Consider the following 17,874-nt stretch of genomic DNA (forward strand, 5'->3'; position numbering starts at 1 on the left):
GGAGAGATTATAGCAGTAGGGGCGGTTGACTTCTAGAGAACCAAACTAGAGAGAGAGAGAGAGAGAGAGAGAGAGAGAGAGAGAGAGAGAGAGAGACTTCTTTCGTTCTGTCTTGTTCCAAAGTTGCTTTTTTGTTTTTGATATCTGCTATCTGGTTGAGTCTTTATGGAAGTAACTTGGATTAATCTACTAGCAAGTGAGCTCAAGTACCTGCGGGTTTCTGGCTCTCTTGCAACCCCACTTGATTGGAGAGCGTTGAACATATTCTTCAGCGACATAAAACCAGATCTGTCTGCAAGAAATAAACTGTAAATACCCATAGATCTTCCTCAACTGTTTTTTAATTTAATCTTTGCACTTCATCTGTGACACGATGTATGCCTTACAATAAGCGATAATCTGAAAATGCTGTATTTTTGGAGAATAGTTGAATGCTTTTAGAATATTTCAAACTTCGCTTTCACAAAAGATAGTGTAATATTTTGTTTCAATCAAGGCATGTTGCATCTACCGGTGCCAGTTAAGGGTGCCTGTTGTACTATCAGGGATGTTACGAGAGGCATTGAGCCCTTAGTCATGTTTTTGTTTGCATTATTGTTCTGAGTTAAGCCTCTTGTATTTTTAATGTGCAGAATCTAAAAAGATCCTGATTATAGAGTCGATCAGTAGGGTGCTTTTCTATCAAACTTCTTGAACATTATCTTCATCAATGTTTTGTTGATCAGAGCCTTGAAGAGAGAGAGAGAGAGAGAGCTCAACATTGCAGTATCTTGTTTGATTAGATTCTAGCCTGTCTACTTAATTTTTGGTTTTCCTATACTTGAGATCATAGTTGCTAAAATCTCATCTGGGTCGAAATCAAGAAGATGGCGCTTATTATTGCCCCCGGCCTGAATTCTTTTTCATTCAAGCAGGAAATACCCGATAGGCTGCAGCCCTCTCCACACCAGCCTCTTCTCTTCCTCTTGGAAAGCTCTACACTGAACTAACTATCAAAGTCGAACCAGAGCTACTAAATTCATATAGGACACTTTCCCAGTAAAATCGGCTCATTGATCCAGGAGACGAGGAAAACAAATAAACACTTGTAATTATGTTCTTGGATGCAGAACTAGCACAAATAGGGCTTTAATTTAGTTTGTTAAATGGAAAATTTGTTTTTCAGATATTTTCTTTTTGGTATACACAGTCTTCTTGATCCCTCATTTATGTGAGTCTCATGTATACCACTCTTAACATGTTTGTTCAATGGGATAAGGAGTACTCATTTTTACAGATTTTGCCTCTTTTGATGACTTTTGGTTTCGATAAGATATAATACGGTTGACTATTATTATGCTGTTGCTGCCAGATAAACTGGCACTTTGGCATTTGAATCTTACGAGATAATCCAAAATCATTAAAACGTGATTAGTCAGAAACTGTGCGTTGTTGCTAGTAATCACTTAACCGAAGTGAAAACCATTCTTCCAAAAGTAGAAACCATTTACAAATTTACACTAGAAACTGAACAATTTCATGTCCTAAACTAGAGAAATTATTACGTGCGGAGTCCGGATGCGACTTTTTAAGACGTAATTTTTTTCTCTTGTATATATCTTGTATACAAGAGAGAAAATAAGTTCATGTATTCTCATGTGATTAGAGTCCGGACTCCGCACGTTATAATTTTTCCATGAACTGTTAAAATGCCTATGAAAAATGTTCAGTGGCTTCATCTATCTCTTAACAGCCATTGAAGCAGCTTCTAAAAGGCTTCAAGGATGGGGGATTCCTCCACTGAGGAAGATCACCTACCACCATAAGAGTGCATAAGAGAGGCCCTGCAGCCATCACAGCTTCCAGAAGTTTTCCTTGCTCTGGTAAAGGCTTCTTCATCAACTGATCTAATTTTGATTCGACGACGTCATATTTGCATCTAATGGATGGGACAGAAATGTTCATCTCCGACTTCTTTGACTCATCAATATATAAATTTGAAGATTTGATGCCGGCGATTGTGATTGAATCGCCGTCGCCGGCGGCGGAGTTGATGACAGGGGAAAGAGCATAGGAGTGTTGATTTTGTATGTCGGAAAGGCTTTCAGAATCAGTAAAGCTTGAGCTGCATTTGGCTGGCATCAATAGTGGGGTTTCTGGCTGTCTCTGATAAGCTAGGAGCATTTGTAATTGGTCTCTGGCTTCATCTCGTTCTTGAATGGCCGCGTTAAGTAGCCGAATCAAATGATTTATTTGCTCATCTTTCTTCCTCAACTCCTCTCCAACATTGTTTCTCAGCTCTTGGAGTTCCCAACTGGTTGCCCAAAGATCACTCCTCAGCTCATCTACAATCTGTAAATGAATTAATAAGTGAAACTTTAAAATAGGATCATTTGATTGAATGAGTAATATGAGCATTTATTTATGCTAGATGAAAAGAAAATTTTGACTCTTAATATGATATAATAGAAAAAAATGATTCATATAATGAATTTGAGCTAAAAAAAATGATGATGATGTTGCTATTATATTTAAAATTGACTTTGAAAACAATAGTAATCCTCAAATAAAAGGTTATTTAAAAAAAAAAAAGATGAATAGTGCCCTATATGAGAAATTATTATGTGCGGAGATTGGATGCAGAATGTCGTCCAGAGATCAACCAAAATGCGTCATGTTAGTAGTGCCGAGTTACGGTACTAAGCAGTATCGAGCAAGGGGTGATGTGGCGCATTTTGGTTGATCTCCGGACGGGCGTATGGTATACAGCATCCGCACGGAATAATTAATCGCCCTACTCTCCCTCCCATGGATGGTACTGGTAGAAGATGCAATATACAGTACACCAAAATGTCAGTAAAATGCATATATATGCGTGGTGTCTACAAAGGCATTGACAGAAATATTGACAGAGATCATCGACATAGATGTCGATGAAGGCATCAACGAAGCATCAGCAAGGGAGCATTCATACAGAGCATCGCCGGAGTTGTCATCGGCGAGAGTCGCTGGAGGAGAGATTAGAGCAGTAGGGGCGGTGACTTCTAGAGAACCAAACCAGAGAGAGAGAGAGAGAGAGAGAGAGTAGTAGTAGTAGAAGAAGAACCTCTTGGTAGCTACAGAGAGGATGCGCTGCGATGGAACAATCCATGGATTTGTGTGGAAGCCAACAATGCTTTTCTTCGATATTTTAGACTTTCAGCTCTTTATATGGGATAGAATTCTCTCGCAGGATTTATCATTAATAACGAAGGAGAGGGTTAATGATATATTAGGAAGGAATCAATCATTTATATGGAAAGTATTACCGACAATTTATTGCACGTATTTTAAATATTTTTTGTTTTCCCACCAAACTTCAAATCTTCAAAAATAGAAAACAAGTACATAATTATAAAAATTAAATTAAAATTTAAAAATTCTTTACTTAAAAAAGCTAAGCGAACTGCGAAGCCCAAAAATTAGCAAATAATATAATCTTTTTAGACTCTAATGATATTAAATTAGGGGGATTTTGCATAAATAGCGCATAATTTTTATCATTTACACATAACATTTAAAACTTAAAAAATATGTTGACGGATGTTTCCCGGCAATATTTCATCATGAACTCATTATCATGTCATCTTTGATGATTATCTATCGCGACTCTCTTCATCTTTTATGATTTTGTCAAGACCGTTTGGAGATATTAATAAAATGGCCCAATGGCCTATGAGTGGTGGTGCATGGCCGTTCTTAGTTGTAGCTCTGGGAGGATGCATCTCTGCGTCAGGTGGGAGGACGCAATAATAATTCCTTGCTCCCCCCTCCCTCTGCCCATGGTTCAACCTGTGTGGCCAGCTTCTTAGAGGGACTATGGCCGTTTAGGCCACGGAAGTTTGAGGCATGTAAATAATAAAATTAGAATGTTAAATATGTAAATTATATAATTATGAGTGTTATCTATGTAAATTAAAATGAAGACCGGTTGGTGACTTGTATGATATATGTTGATGTCAGTTGACTGGCGTTGACTTTTTGTTTAGGATTTAGGGTATATAATTATATATAACTGCACTATGCTCGGCTGTTTTTTTTTCCTTTTTGACCTTCTTTTGTTTTATTTTATTTTATAATTTTGTAATTTGATGCAAATTTTATTTTATTTTGGCTGGCAATATGTTGCTTCTTGGCTAATCAGAAAAGATTTAATTTTTTTTTTAACGATATAGTATTTTAAAAGCTTTTTTTCAAACAAATGCTTATTTTTAAATAATTACGGTTAGTTCTGCTTTCTATATTTCACAGCAAGCCTTCTATTTCTAAGTTGGCAAGCTTTATTCTCGATTCATTTTTTAATTAATTCCTGAATTTAATTACCATGTCAATATATTCAATGCACGGAGAGAGAGAGAGAGAGAGAGAGAGAGATTTCAAAGTTACAAAGATTAAGTAGATATTTAATTTGGTTCTACTAGTTCTTTGTGGAATTCGATAGTGTTGATCAATCCTTCAATTTTGTCGGGTGAGCTTTTAAGGTTTAGAGTCGTGGGCATTGTAAATCCAACATTAGGGCACTATGGAACTCCTTTGAGACAGAGAGTGCACAGTTGTAACAATATGTTTCAGCACCACGGCATTACGAAGTAGAGAAGTCGCTGCTGACACTCTATGAGTTAGTTGTTGATTTAGTTTGAAAGAGTGAAATTAATGAGTGTGAGTGTTAGGATATGTATAATTTCTCTCATCTATTATAGTTTATTTCTTAGTGTGTTGTGGCTCCATAATTTTTTTTTAGATTTTTTATGTTTTTCTCAATTGTTTTTCTTTCTTTCCTGTTTATTTCATTTTTTGTTTGCTTCCCAACAGATTCTCTCACATTAAAAAAAATCTATTTTATTCTTCAAATTTATTTTCACCCTTGTATTCCAAAAAAATTATTATGTAAATTGAACAACCTTGTAGAGAGAGATATTTCTCGTTTCAATAGGCTGGATTGCGGTCAAGCCGGGCTATTAGCCACAGTTGGGCCAACAGATCTTACAATCATTTTGCTCTTATGGATCAACTCGGCCCATTTAACCGTTGCCCAAGTATGATTTACAAGTTCAGCGTCAGGTTCATCCGTTCACTCACTTAAAAATGTATAAATTTATAATTTGCTTTGTTTTTTGTTTGGTATTATAAATATTATATATATGTGTAATACTATGTTGATATTAGGGGTGTTAAATTGGGTTGACAGGTCAGGTTTGGGTCTAACTTGAAATTGACCCGACTTGAATTCTTTCAATCCAAACTTGATCCATTTAATAAGCATGTCAAAAATATCAATCCGAATACAACCATAATGATTTGAATCAAACCCATTAACATGTTTTAGTTAGTTTTCTTACATAACTTATTAATTATAAAATTTAAAATATTTAATAAAAAATAAGAATATTATAACCATAAAATATATATATTAAACTAATATAATCAGAAATTCTCCCTTCGAACTCCATTCAAATATCCTCTTTCTAAAATCAAAAGAAATTTTGATTCTTTTACTTATTTTAAATAGAATTTAAGAGATATATATCATATAACATAAATGCCCTTTTTCAAATCAAAAGAAAATTTATTCTTTTAATTAATATAAATAAAAATTTTATAGATATTTATTTCATAAAATATAAAATTGTATTTTCATTTAATGATAATAAAATTAAAAATCTATACATATATAATTTTTAAAAAATAATTATCTAAGATTTATACTAACCTTTGACCATTGCACCAACTATTTTTTGGCATACGCTTCTACTCTTATCTTATTGAAGAGAAGAATGAGTGACTTCCTTCAGTAATATTCATTTATCTCCTAATATATTGCTTAGGGATGATAGGTAAAAAATTTATAAAGATTAGGTAGAGAATATTTCATGAGAATTTCGGCATCTTCTCCACAAGCAAACAAAAATTGAGGTAGCTTTGTTACATATTTAATAATGCTTTATTTTTTGCTAACTAAGCAATGAATTTTCAAAAGAAAATTCATTGAATCCTGTTATTTTCACATGTTTTCAATATGTTGCCTTTTTATGGGGACATTTAGACTAATTAAGTCAAACTCACACACACATCACATACGCAAGATTCGAACCCAAGACATTTTAGGAATTATTTGCGACGTCTTTCTAACTACTTCTTAATGCAGCTTTTCAGTATAAAATTTTTTAATTTTTGTACTAAAAAACTGCTTCAATAAGCATTAAGAAAGCCGTCCAAAACAAAACTTTAGATGGCAGCCAAAGCTTCTAACCAACAGATCAGGGAGAGCTGTGTCTGAAGTTTATTTCTAGATGTGATGACTATCCAAGCAATGACGTTCATTTGCCTGTCACTTGTTGAGATTGAAGGAGATATGTGAAAGTAGTTGTCAATACTAAGATCTTTATGTGCTTAATAATGTTATAAAACTATAGCTTACAGAATATGTTGGAATGAGATAATTTTGTTTAAGTTCTTTTTGGTAGAACGTGTTGAGTATGTTCTCAAGCTGTATCTTTTCTTTCTTATCTGCTGCACTTTGTTACTTACTGACACCTACTAAGGCCTCTATGTCAATCTCTTACCTGCTATCGCATGTGTCTATATGTTATTGCTTTAAATTGGTTTTATTTTATTTTTATGATGAGTGCTGAAGTATAACTAGTTAAAAATTAGCATGTTTGAGCCCAGACTAGTGGCAAGTAGATAAAAGCTTTTGACCACTCGACCATGCACGTCTCTATTCGGTCCAATTTTCTTTGCTATTCTATAGAGCTCATCTTAGCCTGTTGGTTCAGAGCTTAGGTGACGTCGGAGTTGAGCTGCTTAATTCTGTTAACTTTTTGCTAGAGTAATTCCATATGATAGTTTGTATGTCTGTGCAGGAGTACTAGTGTTTTCTTATGTTGGGTGTAGCCTATTAAATTGTTGCAGTTGTCTATAATATATGTAGACAATATTTATACGGGGAAAGGCAGATTTTTTAGAATAATAAAATATAAGCTTTTTAACCAGTTATATTGAATCCTGTATCCTGAGATTTGATTTCAGGTGGTGGATTCTTTTCCTAAGGATTCTTGGAGTTGTGCTCTGCCACCGTCATAGCATCATCGACGCGGAGTTGTCGACCCTCGTGTCCAATGTCAACTGCCAATCAAAAGGTCTTGACTTCAGACTTACATAAGCTGGTGTATGATTTTTGAGACTTTATTTGCTCAAAGTAAAAAAAAAATCAATCTGAGTTTTTAGTATCATTATATATATATTGAAAATAGGGAGCTAGAGCTGTAAAATAAAAATTTAGGTAATAAATAGCCCACATAAACATTTGAGGAACTAACATAATTGCAATTCCTTATTTTGTAACTGAAAAACAAAAGACTGAATATATCAATTCACGTGACTGTATCTCTTGAGGATATTTCTAATGGAAAGAGATCTCTTTTACATACAAAAGGAGAAACTAAATCTGTCCTAGCTGACTAGCTCTATAGGGTTGAAGAATATAAACTTACAATATCAAAATTTTCTTGTAAGGGTTGTCACAAATTTGTCTGCCTTCATTTGTCATCATGATTACCAATTGAAAAAAGAAATATCATTTACTCGAAAATGCCCTGCTGTCAGTGCCACTTGTTCTACCATGTACTAAGCTTTCAAATCAATGCGCATGATTTGCATTGTGCAGTGAATAAAAGTTCTATTTTTTATGCCTTTAGTCTGGTTTTAAAAAATTGTACATGTTGGAAACCAACCAAACTCTCATATGGAGTTCATCTTGATTTGTTGGTTGTGAGTTTTTGCTACAAATCGATGGGTCTTGGATTTGAAGCTTATGTATATGACGTGTGCTTGAATTTATCTTAATTGACCTAAATGTCTCAAAAAAACTAGAACCTCATAGTTCGAGCTTCAGCTCTCCACCATAGAGATCATGAGTTGGGGGCCTTATATATTTAATTTTGTGCTTGTGTTTGCGATCAAATCTAAAGTTTTATAAACATGCACCTGACTCTGTCCTGTTAGGGGTGTCAAAATCGGGTCACAGGACCCGACCACGTGGGTTATTAAACCCAACCCATAGACCCGTTTGATCTAAAAAAAAAAAAACAAGCGAGTGCGACAGACAGTGGTGACGACAGGCAAGGCTGCACGGCGGGGATAGCGCAGGCTAGGCGACTGGCACCTGGCGGAGCTTCGGAGGACCTGTTGGGTCGTGCAAGACAGAGGGGGGGACAGCAGGCACTCAATGCAAGTCACATGACGGCGGGAAGACAGGCAGTCGACGGAACGCGGGGCACTATATGCGATGCAGGCAGTTAGCGCGGCCAGGGAGCTATTTTTCCGGGTTGGCCTGAGTTGAGTTCGGGTTTCCGGGTCAACCCGAACCCATCCCATTTTTTCAAACTGATTGAATCCGGGAACCTGACCCATTTTGAAACCAGGTCGGGTCTAACCCGAAATTTTAGGATCAAGTTTGAGTAACGATTTTATGTTGTATCAAATATTGACACTCCTTTGTCTTGTTGATTTTATAATGATGATATATATTTCCTCGATTTTACCGCAGATTTCAATTGAATCAGTATAAGATATCTCTTGATAGGACATTAACTAATAATGTTCTTATAATTTTTGGCTCAGTAGAATGCATTGGATCTACCATTTATTTCACAAAGCTGTTGATTGATGGTCCTATCTAGCAATTTGGGGCACTGCGATCGATCGGTGATAGGAAAGCTTTCTTCAAATTGATTTAGCTTCTGATACAGTGTCATGATTGAATTTTGAATACCACTGGCACTTCTTGCTTCCAGATGTAAGGTCATGGCCAATACACTTTGTTTCCCTGTGGACATAAAGGTTGGAGAGCAGAAATTAAAGTTCAGAAAAAGCAATAAAACTTTCTTCATGTGCTTCAGTGCAGTGCATGCATGGTGGTCCGCTGAGTGCCTCTATTGCAGGATCTGAGAAGAGATTCTATTGGGCAATTTTACCTTTATATTTTAAAAAAAAAAGCTGCTTCTATGACCTGACCTTTGGATCTACATAATGCAATAAAGAGGAACGATTTTTAAAATAATTTTTTTGATACAAAATTATTAGTTTTTTTACTAAAAAGTTATTTAAAGTAGCAATTAGAAAGTCGTCTCAAACGAAACCTTAAATACTGCTTTAAACCCTCTCTCTAACCACATTGGTTTGTAATTCATTTCATTAAGGAATAGATGTAGTTAATGGATGATATACAAATGGAGGACACTAATTATATTATACTTGAATGCTTAGAAGAATCTAAGTTATTTGATTTGAAGTTTTGAACTCGTCAAAAAAATTTTTGGTCTTCTTTCCATGTAATGAAACATAAAGGTGTTCTAAGACTGAACTCATTCTTTCATTTTACAGCTTTCTGTTCTGATAGATCTTTCTTCCCCTGATAATCATTCTATAATGAATGTCCTATTAAGGACCTTTCATTGCTGAGATCTGTAACTTCTTTCTCCACTTCTATTGTGGTTTGAGACTCTGTAGCATCCTCGAAAAATAGAACTAGTGCAGTCTTTTTCACCCTTTTTCACACATATCAGATACGGAAGCTTCGACTCCAAGACTTTTTGATTGATAGCAAAAATTTTCAACAAACAGATAAAAATAAGCTGCCCAAATTTAGTTAATAAAAGTTTGGTTGAATGTACTTTTCTTTTACATCTACTTGTGTGGTCATGGTAAGGGCAAGCTGGCTCTAAATTTCATGAGTGGAAAATCTTGTGGCAACTTTACATGACAGTTCCAAGATTAGCTTTCTCTCTCAAAGTACATTGCTTGGGATTTTATGCCCTATAGTAATTCATATATATATTATTAGAAAGATAAGCTTATTATCTTTGAGCTTCTATTATGTAAGTACAAAGTGTAATGAGTTTTACACAGTTTAACCCAAATCTTCAATCAGACTACTTACATAGCCTACAATAGCACTGTTACTTCTTCATTTTTGATAACTTTAATCATGTTTATCATCGTCAAAGTTTCAAGATGATATGTGATGATGATAACCATAATAATGATCAATAATAATGTGTCATTAGCCAAAGCTGGAGCTATGAACTTCATTATCATATGATCATATGAGTTGTTAATTGTTATGCGCAATCAATCAATATATTTAAGATATGCAATTAAATTAATCATATATATTTGAAAAATGATGATCATGCACATAAATACTTGTCTTTGTTAGCTATAAGCATGACCAAGATTTTTTTGTTATTAGCTTTTTAATGGATGATACGACACCAAAAAACTGCTTCGTCGGGCACGAATCTTAAGGCATAACTCAATTGAAAACTTTCAAAATTAAACATGGGTCCAACTGAACTTTGATTTTAGGAAATATATAGTTAAACTGAACGTGTTGATTAAACGAAACTAACGACACCAAAATCGGTTCAATCTGATATCAAATTAGCCAAATTGATTACTTGACACATATTTGGAAGCTTCAAAATATTAATTGGGTGATCAAAGGATATCCAAATATGACATAATTTTAGTGGAATCGAGCAGCTCGATGGGACAAATCCAACAAGCCCAAGATTGCTTAATTTTTATATCATTAAGACACTTAAATGCTTAAAGAAAGCTCCATAATCAAGGAAATTAATATGGGTCGTTCGATGGAGCACTCAGAATTTTCTTTTGGTCTTCTTCATATTTACAGAGCATGTCACTCACAAAATTTATAAGTAGATCCCTCTTTGTAATAGCCCAAACTCTTAACTATCGAGATATTGTTCGCTTTGGCCTAAGGGCCTCATGGATTTATCATGTTTGTGTAACTTCCTACGAGGTCAGCCATCCCCAAATTTCTCTGGGATAAGCATGCTGAACTGCGGAGTTTCTTAAATTAAATTTTGACCATTACAGCAAAAGATGCCTCAATGCTTAAGAAATTGACTTCTTTTACTTAACGGGGTTCACACTCTCCCTGCATGAGTGTGACTTGGAGAAGGCTTGGACCTTGGGCTAGATATTCAAGTGAGCTATAAGGCATGAATGTTGGAGCACCATTGTCGGTGAACCATCGCCGCCCAACCGCCACCAAAGAACTATCATCGGCCAATCGTCAACGAACTTCCACCTGGTCATTGCTGTTGGACCTGATCAAGCCAAGTTATAGCAGCTGGACCTTCGTCTAACCATCGCCATCAGATTTACATCCGGCTGCCACTATAGACACTCTACCTGACCTCGGCCGTTGAATAATGGTCCCTCCGACTATAGTTACCACCGACTATAATCCCTTCGACATAATCGCACGTCGACTATGGTCTTCTAATCATTGTTACCTGTCAATTATTGTCCCTTCGACCTCCGTTGTCTGACTATGATCCCTCCAATCTTCGTCGTCTGATTATGATCCCTCCAACCTCAGTCCAGCCGGCACTATAGGGACTCTACCTGACCTTAGTTTCCCAATAATGGTTCCTCTGACTACAGTTGCCTGCCAGCAACGATCCCTTCGATCATAGTAACCAGCCGACTATGATCCTCAAACCATTATTGTTTTCCAATTATGATCCCTTAGACCTTCATTACCTAACTATGATCCCCCCGACTTTTGTCACCCGATTATGGTCCCCTGATCTTACTTGCCTGCCAACTACAGTCCTCATACTACAATTGCTAACTATGGTCCCTACGACTTCCGTCGCCTTACTATGTTTCTTTCGACAACTGTCACTCTATTGTGGTCCCTCTGACCTCTGTTGTCTACCGACTATGGTCCTCAGACCAATGCTAGCCTAATATGCTCCATTCAACCATAATTTCCCTCCGACTACGGTCCTTAGAAAAATTTCAACCACTGATTATAGTTCTCAGACCACCATCGCTCGACTACAATCCTTATAACCATTTTCGCCCGACTATAATTCTTTTGACCACCATCGTCTGATTATGATCTCTCCGACCTCCGTCATCTGTTGAGTATGATCCTCAGACCACCATCACCCCACTACGATCCTACCGACCAAATGAACAGACCATTATTCTTTTTAGAACAGCTCTCATGTCATTGGATTATTTCAACTCGAACCATATAATATGATCTATATAATGTATATATGCTACATTATGCCAACGTCTTCCTCCAAGAAAAGGCATCATTTGTAATCAATGACAAACACTAGTGAAATCATTTAAAATAGGTAAGGCCCTGTGGATTTTTCCTCTTTCAGGATTTTAACAATGGTCCCTCCGACTATAGTTGTTGTCGACTACGGTCCCTTCGACATAGTCGCTAGTCGACTATGGTGTTCTGATCATTGTTGTATGCAAATTATGGTCCCTCCGACCTCCATCGTCTGACTATGGTTCCCCTAACCTCTATTGCCCGACTACGGTTCCCCTAACTTCACTGACCCGCCAACTACAGTCATCAGACTACATTTGCTGACTATGGTCCCTCCAACCTCAGTCGTTTTACTACGGTCCTTTAAACCACCGTCACCCGACTGAGGCCCCTCTGACCACAGTTATCCACCAACTATGGTCTTCAGACTACTATCACCTTACCACGCTCCCTTCATTCACAATCGCCATCAGACTACAGTCCTTAAACCACTGTCAAACGCATACTACGGTCTTCGGACCACCGTCACATAAATACAGTCCTTTCGACCACCATCGCCTAACTACGATCTCTTTGACCTCTATCATCTACCGACTACGGTCCTCAGACCACAGTCACCCGACTACGGTCCTACCGACCAAATGAACATACCATTGTTCTCTTTAGAACAACTCTCTTGTCATTAGATTCTCTTAACTTGAACCATATAATGTATTCTATACAATGTATATTTGCTACATTGCGCCAACTACATCCTTTGAGAAAAGACATCATTTGAAATCAATGACAAACACTAGTGAAATCATTTCAACTAGGTAAGACCCTGTGATTTTTTCCCTTTTCAAGATTTTTTATGTAAAAATTTTGATGTTTCTTACGATTCATGCACTCCTCTCTCTTATCTGTATGTGTTGGACCTTCATACAAAGCTAGACTATTAAATTCTCCATCTCTCTACCATCCCAAATGCTCCGGCACGCAATAATTAATGACAAAAGTTACATGAATGATGTAGCATCCCCACGTTTGGGGTGGTAATTCCAGTGAGGTGGCTTGGGTTTGATTCTCACAAAAATAAAAATAATGTGCTACATTTCCAATTTAAGACATTTCCATTTTTTCTTCATCAAACCAATCACTTAAATGACAAAATTAGAATTTAAAGTTACCATAACCAATCTATATATATATTTCAAGCAGGATATATAGCATTAGAAGAACAGAAAGATGGAAGCTCTGACAAGCAGTAACAATAACTTAATTCACAGCAAAGATCTTAACCTTAGCTCAGATAGTAGATAAACTGTATAAGCACACACAATAATCTTACAGCAAGATAATATTCTCACCTAAAATCCTATTTGTTTGTTGATTCTAAGACTATTCCATTCTGAAAGTTGGAGACCAAAAGATCACTAACACAAGGAATTATATTGGGCTGATCATTGTCATCTACCTTCCAGACAGACTCAACACAGTACTCCCAAAGAGGAGAGAACTCCATTGCTTTGTACTGTTTAAAACTCAAACCAGTATTCGAATCAGAGTTAACAATCTCATTCCATAGCTGATCCATGGGGTAACCCTTCACCTTCACCTCCACCTCCTGTTCTTTTTCTTCAACCATTGTCAAAAGAAAGCTTACTTCTTCTTGATTCTCCATTCTATCAGTACTTGTTTCAATGGAGAGAGAAGCCGATGAAGATGAAGAAGAAGAAGAAGAAAGCAAATTCTTTTTCCTTTCTTGCGCCATTTTTCTCATATGTGTTCTCCAGTAGTTTTTGATCTCATTGTCAGTGCGACCTGGTAACCTTCCAGCAATCTGAGACCACTTGTTCCCCCATTTAGAATGGAGTTCCAGTATTAAGTGCTCTTCTTCCGGTGTCATACGGCCATGTTTGAGGCCAGGGTGAAGGTAATTAACCCAACGTAACCTGCAACTCTTCCCAGTTCTCTTAAGGCCTGCAAAACAGGTGAAGTAAAAGAAATTATTGTAGAGTTAAACCTGTAGCTTCAAATTATTAAGGCAAATATTTCCACTAAAACCTGAGATTTTGGCTATGAAATCCCAACGTCGATGACCGAATAAGCTCACATAGCAGACTAGTTGCAGGTCTTCCTGCTCCGTCCATGGACCTTTTCTTGTGCCTTGTTCCATGCCCACCATTGACGTTCTGGTTTCTCTTGTTGAAGCCATACTACTTGTCTTCGGCTTTGTTGGATATATAGGGGAGGCCATGGATGTGATCAGAGGGAAGCATCATTTGAGGGATTTGGTAGAAGTGCATTCTTATAAAAAAATATTTGATGTGTCTAAATTTCATTGATAGTATAATGACAGGGATCAAAGCTGTCCTCTGTGGCAAGGATGGCTAGGATCCATTTGGGGAACATTTGAATGCAAAGATAGATGGATGGCACAAAGAAGACAAAAATTATAGAAGAAATTATTCCTTGCACTGAAATCATTATTATTATTATTATTCAATTGCTACGCGTATCGAAATCTGTGTTGATAAATGTCTTGTATTGATTAAGTAAAAATCTATGCAGCACATTTTGATTTTTTTTTTTTTTTGGGTTTTGATTTTTTTTTTTTTTGAGTTTTGACTATAATTAAGAATTTAAAACCTATATATTTAATGTATTTATGAATTTATTTTAAATGGCTCAAAAATCTAAAAAAAAATAAAATACAATTCTCAAAAGAAAAAGGAAGAGAAATACAAAGTTTGAAATAGAAAATTTTATCTATAAAAAAATTATTGGGAGAAAAGATATTTATGTGTGTAAGGATGCTTATGTGTGAGAATGAAATAAAAGTATTAAATAAATTTAATGGGCTGTTTAATTCGAATAAAAAATTAATGCCTAATAAAATATAATACAATATAAAAGAAATGTAATATTGATACATTACCAAAAATTGACTTAATCTAGCATGAATATCGATGTGTATTTAAGTTGGCAACTTCTGAAATTAAATTTAGGGCCATTCAAATTGTATTTTCAGCAAACTTATAGTCAAATTGAACATCTCAAGGAGACGAACCCAATGACATCAAACTTGGTTCAATCCGAGCCCAAATGGGTCCAAATCAAGGGACTAAAGCATATTTGAAAGTTTAAAGCATTGATTGGATTACCACATGATATCCAAATATGACGTGCTTATAGTCGAATCGAGTGGCTCAGCGAGACAAATACAATGAGCCGCCCAAGAACCCTTAATTATGACATCATGTGGGCACAAATATACTTGGCAAACACTTTATGATCGAGGGAGTCAACATGGACAGTCCGATAAGGCACTCTGAATTTGCCCTGTATCTTCTTCATATTTACCGGGTATGTTACTCTCAAAAATCCACAAATTGACCGCCACTTCCCACATGAATGAAGCTTGGGGGCTTCAACCTTTTGCTGGAAATTAGAGAGAGCTCTAGCGCTTCAAGGATATAGAGCTCCACCTAAGCATCACCGCAAATGAACTTCCGTCGACCGTCGTTGGACTTCCTCCTGGCCGCCGACCACCATTTATTGCAGACTACTTCAACCCCGTCGCTCGTTGACTACGGTACCTCCGACCTTGTCGCTCACTAACTGCGGTACCTCCGACCACCGTCGCCCGTCGACTAGGATCCCTCAGACCACCATAGTCAGTTGACTACAGTTCCTCCAACCATTGTCGTCCGTCGACTATAATTCCTCTGAGCACCGTCGCCTAGCCACTACAGTCCCTCTAACCACCGTCGTCTATCGATTATGATCCCTCCGACCACCGTCATCCGCACACTATGGTCCCTCCTACCACAGTGGATCGTCGACTATGATCCCTCCTATCAATGTCGCCTGTTGACTACGATCCCTTGAACAACCGTCGCCCGCTGACTACAATCCCTCTAATTAACCACCGTCGCCTGTTGAATATGATCCCTCCCACCACAATCACCCTCCCACTATAGTCCCTCCAACAATAGTCCCCCATCGATTATGGTCCCTCGGACCACTATCTCCTGTCCACTACTGTCCCTCTAACCACCGTCTTCCGCTGACTACGTACGGTCACTCTGACCAACATCGTTCGCCGGCTATGGTCCCTATGACTACCTTCGTCCATCGATTGCGAACTCTCCAACCACCGTCGCCTACCAATACGGTTCCTCCGACCTCCATTGCTCGTTGAATAAGGTCCCTCAACCTTTTTAGCATGCCGACTACGATCCCTCCAACCTTCGTTGCCTGCTGATTATGGTACCTCTGACCACCGTTGCCTAACAAAAGTCCCTCTGACCACCGTTGACCAGCTACAGTCTTGCCTACCAAATGAAATGGCCCACACTTATCTCTCTAGAAAAAACTCTCATATCATTATATTCTTCCAATTCCCACCATATAATGTGTTATATATGATGACTATTTGCTACATCGAGCAATGACCTTCCCCCCAAAGAAAGGTCACATTTGTAATGAACAATAAACACTAGTTGAACCATTCCAATTTAGCCAAGTCCCGTGATTTTTCCCCTTTTTAGAGTTTTTCACGTAAAAATCTTAGTCTCTTATGAATCGTGAACCCCTCTTTTTTATCTATGTGTGTGCTAGATTTTCGTACAAAGCTTGGATGCTAAACTCTATATCCCTCTACCGCCACGAATATTCCAGTATGCAACAAATATATTTCAAATATTTAAAGTTATTTGGATTAGTATAAAATAAATGCTGGTGATTTTTTTTATTTGACTTAAATTAAAATGAATATAATGTAAAACTCAAATATCATGGTGGCTAGCAAAAAATATGGACATATTACGACAGTTGGTAGTGGACGATGATCATTAGCAGCGGTGGTAGAAATGACAATAAATTTATAGTATATTTAGAAAATACTCAAATTTAAATAATATCTAAATAAACTAAAATTACACTAACGTATTCCAAATACATCAAAACTTTACTCTAATTATTTTTTTTACTTTAAGCCAAATATTAGTATTTTCAAAACTACTGAATTTGAAATACTTTACACATTTTTACTTTTGATCAAATAACTCTTAGCTTTACTAGTTTTACGTGATCATGTAGGACTAACTATATTTTTTTTCTGGCAAAGAAATTCGTTGAAAATATTCAACAAAATACAAAACATATTAATTATCACTTCTTACATGAAAAGTGATTTTTTTTCTTTTCAAATCAGTCAATAGAACACTACATGTTTATGTCCCCCCCCCCAATTAATAGAGTCATTTAAATTTAATTGCCAATTTTTAATTCCTTCTCTTTATCATTTTATTTTCAATTTAAAACTCCTCATAATCTCTCTTTTTACAGACAAAGCTCACTCTATGAAACATGCAAAATAATTAATCAGTAAAATAATCAAGAAATTCCCTCTAACAGCCTATTATCATAATTAAACACACTGTATATATAATAGCTTAGCACATGTTTGGAAGAGCTATAATTTTTTATAAAGTTGATTATAAAATAGCTATTGAAAAAATAACTTAGTTATTCTAATTATGAAAAGCAGTTTGTTATCATGAAAATTTTTGAAAAATAATAAGAAATCAATAAAAAAATAATCAACTAAAATTGTAATTACTATTTGAAAAATAAAATAATGAAAAAATTATCCCAAACAGACCCTTAATCATGCTATTACCTTCGACTAACCAATCACAAAAGCAAAGGGTGGACCAATCCGATGTTGACACATCCGTTGGCATCGTACCTGCCCG

At 36.4% G+C, this 17,874-nt stretch overlaps 3 protein-coding genes across 11 annotated transcripts in view; 1 reads left to right on the forward strand and 2 right to left on the reverse strand.

Annotated features, from left to right (window-relative positions):
• Positions 1 to 1,852, forward strand: part of LOC110107264 (vacuolar fusion protein MON1 homolog) — a 63,046-nt gene extending 61,194 nt beyond the window's left edge. For 3 of the 9 annotated variants that reach the window (XR_003700305.1, XR_003700304.1, XM_020837466.2), the window contains one exon: positions 915 to 1,275. The gene's annotated coding sequence lies outside the window, so the exon portion shown is untranslated. Of the gene's footprint in view, positions 1 to 193; positions 309 to 632; positions 1,293 to 1,732 lie in introns of those variants that run through there. The other 6 variants (XR_002304335.2, XR_003700302.1, XR_003700303.1 and 3 more) reach the window with 6 other exon arrangements.
• On the reverse strand, positions 1,726 to 2,445 carry LOC110107252. Its single transcript, XM_020837454.2, has one exon. It carries the CDS (start codon positions 2,395 to 2,397, stop codon positions 1,726 to 1,728), a length of 672 nt encoding a protein of 223 aa, XP_020693113.1. The 5' UTR covers positions 2,398 to 2,445.
• An 11,042-nt stretch (positions 2,446 to 13,487) lies between these two features.
• On the reverse strand, positions 13,488 to 14,312 carry LOC110107258 (myb-related protein MYBAS2-like). Its single transcript, XM_020837460.2, has 2 exons — positions 14,177 to 14,312; positions 13,488 to 14,092 (listed from the first exon to the last, which is right to left on the reverse strand). Exons 1-2 carry the CDS (start codon positions 14,295 to 14,297, stop codon positions 13,488 to 13,490), a joined length of 726 nt encoding a protein of 241 aa, XP_020693119.2. The 5' UTR covers positions 14,298 to 14,312.
• Positions 14,313 to 17,874: the final 3,562 nt, after the last annotated feature.

This window comes from Dendrobium catenatum, unplaced genomic scaffold (assembly GCF_001605985.2).
Source record: "Dendrobium catenatum unplaced genomic scaffold, ASM160598v2 fragScaff_scaffold_43, whole genome shotgun sequence".
Classification (NCBI taxonomy): domain Eukaryota; kingdom Viridiplantae; phylum Streptophyta; class Magnoliopsida; order Asparagales; family Orchidaceae; genus Dendrobium; species Dendrobium catenatum.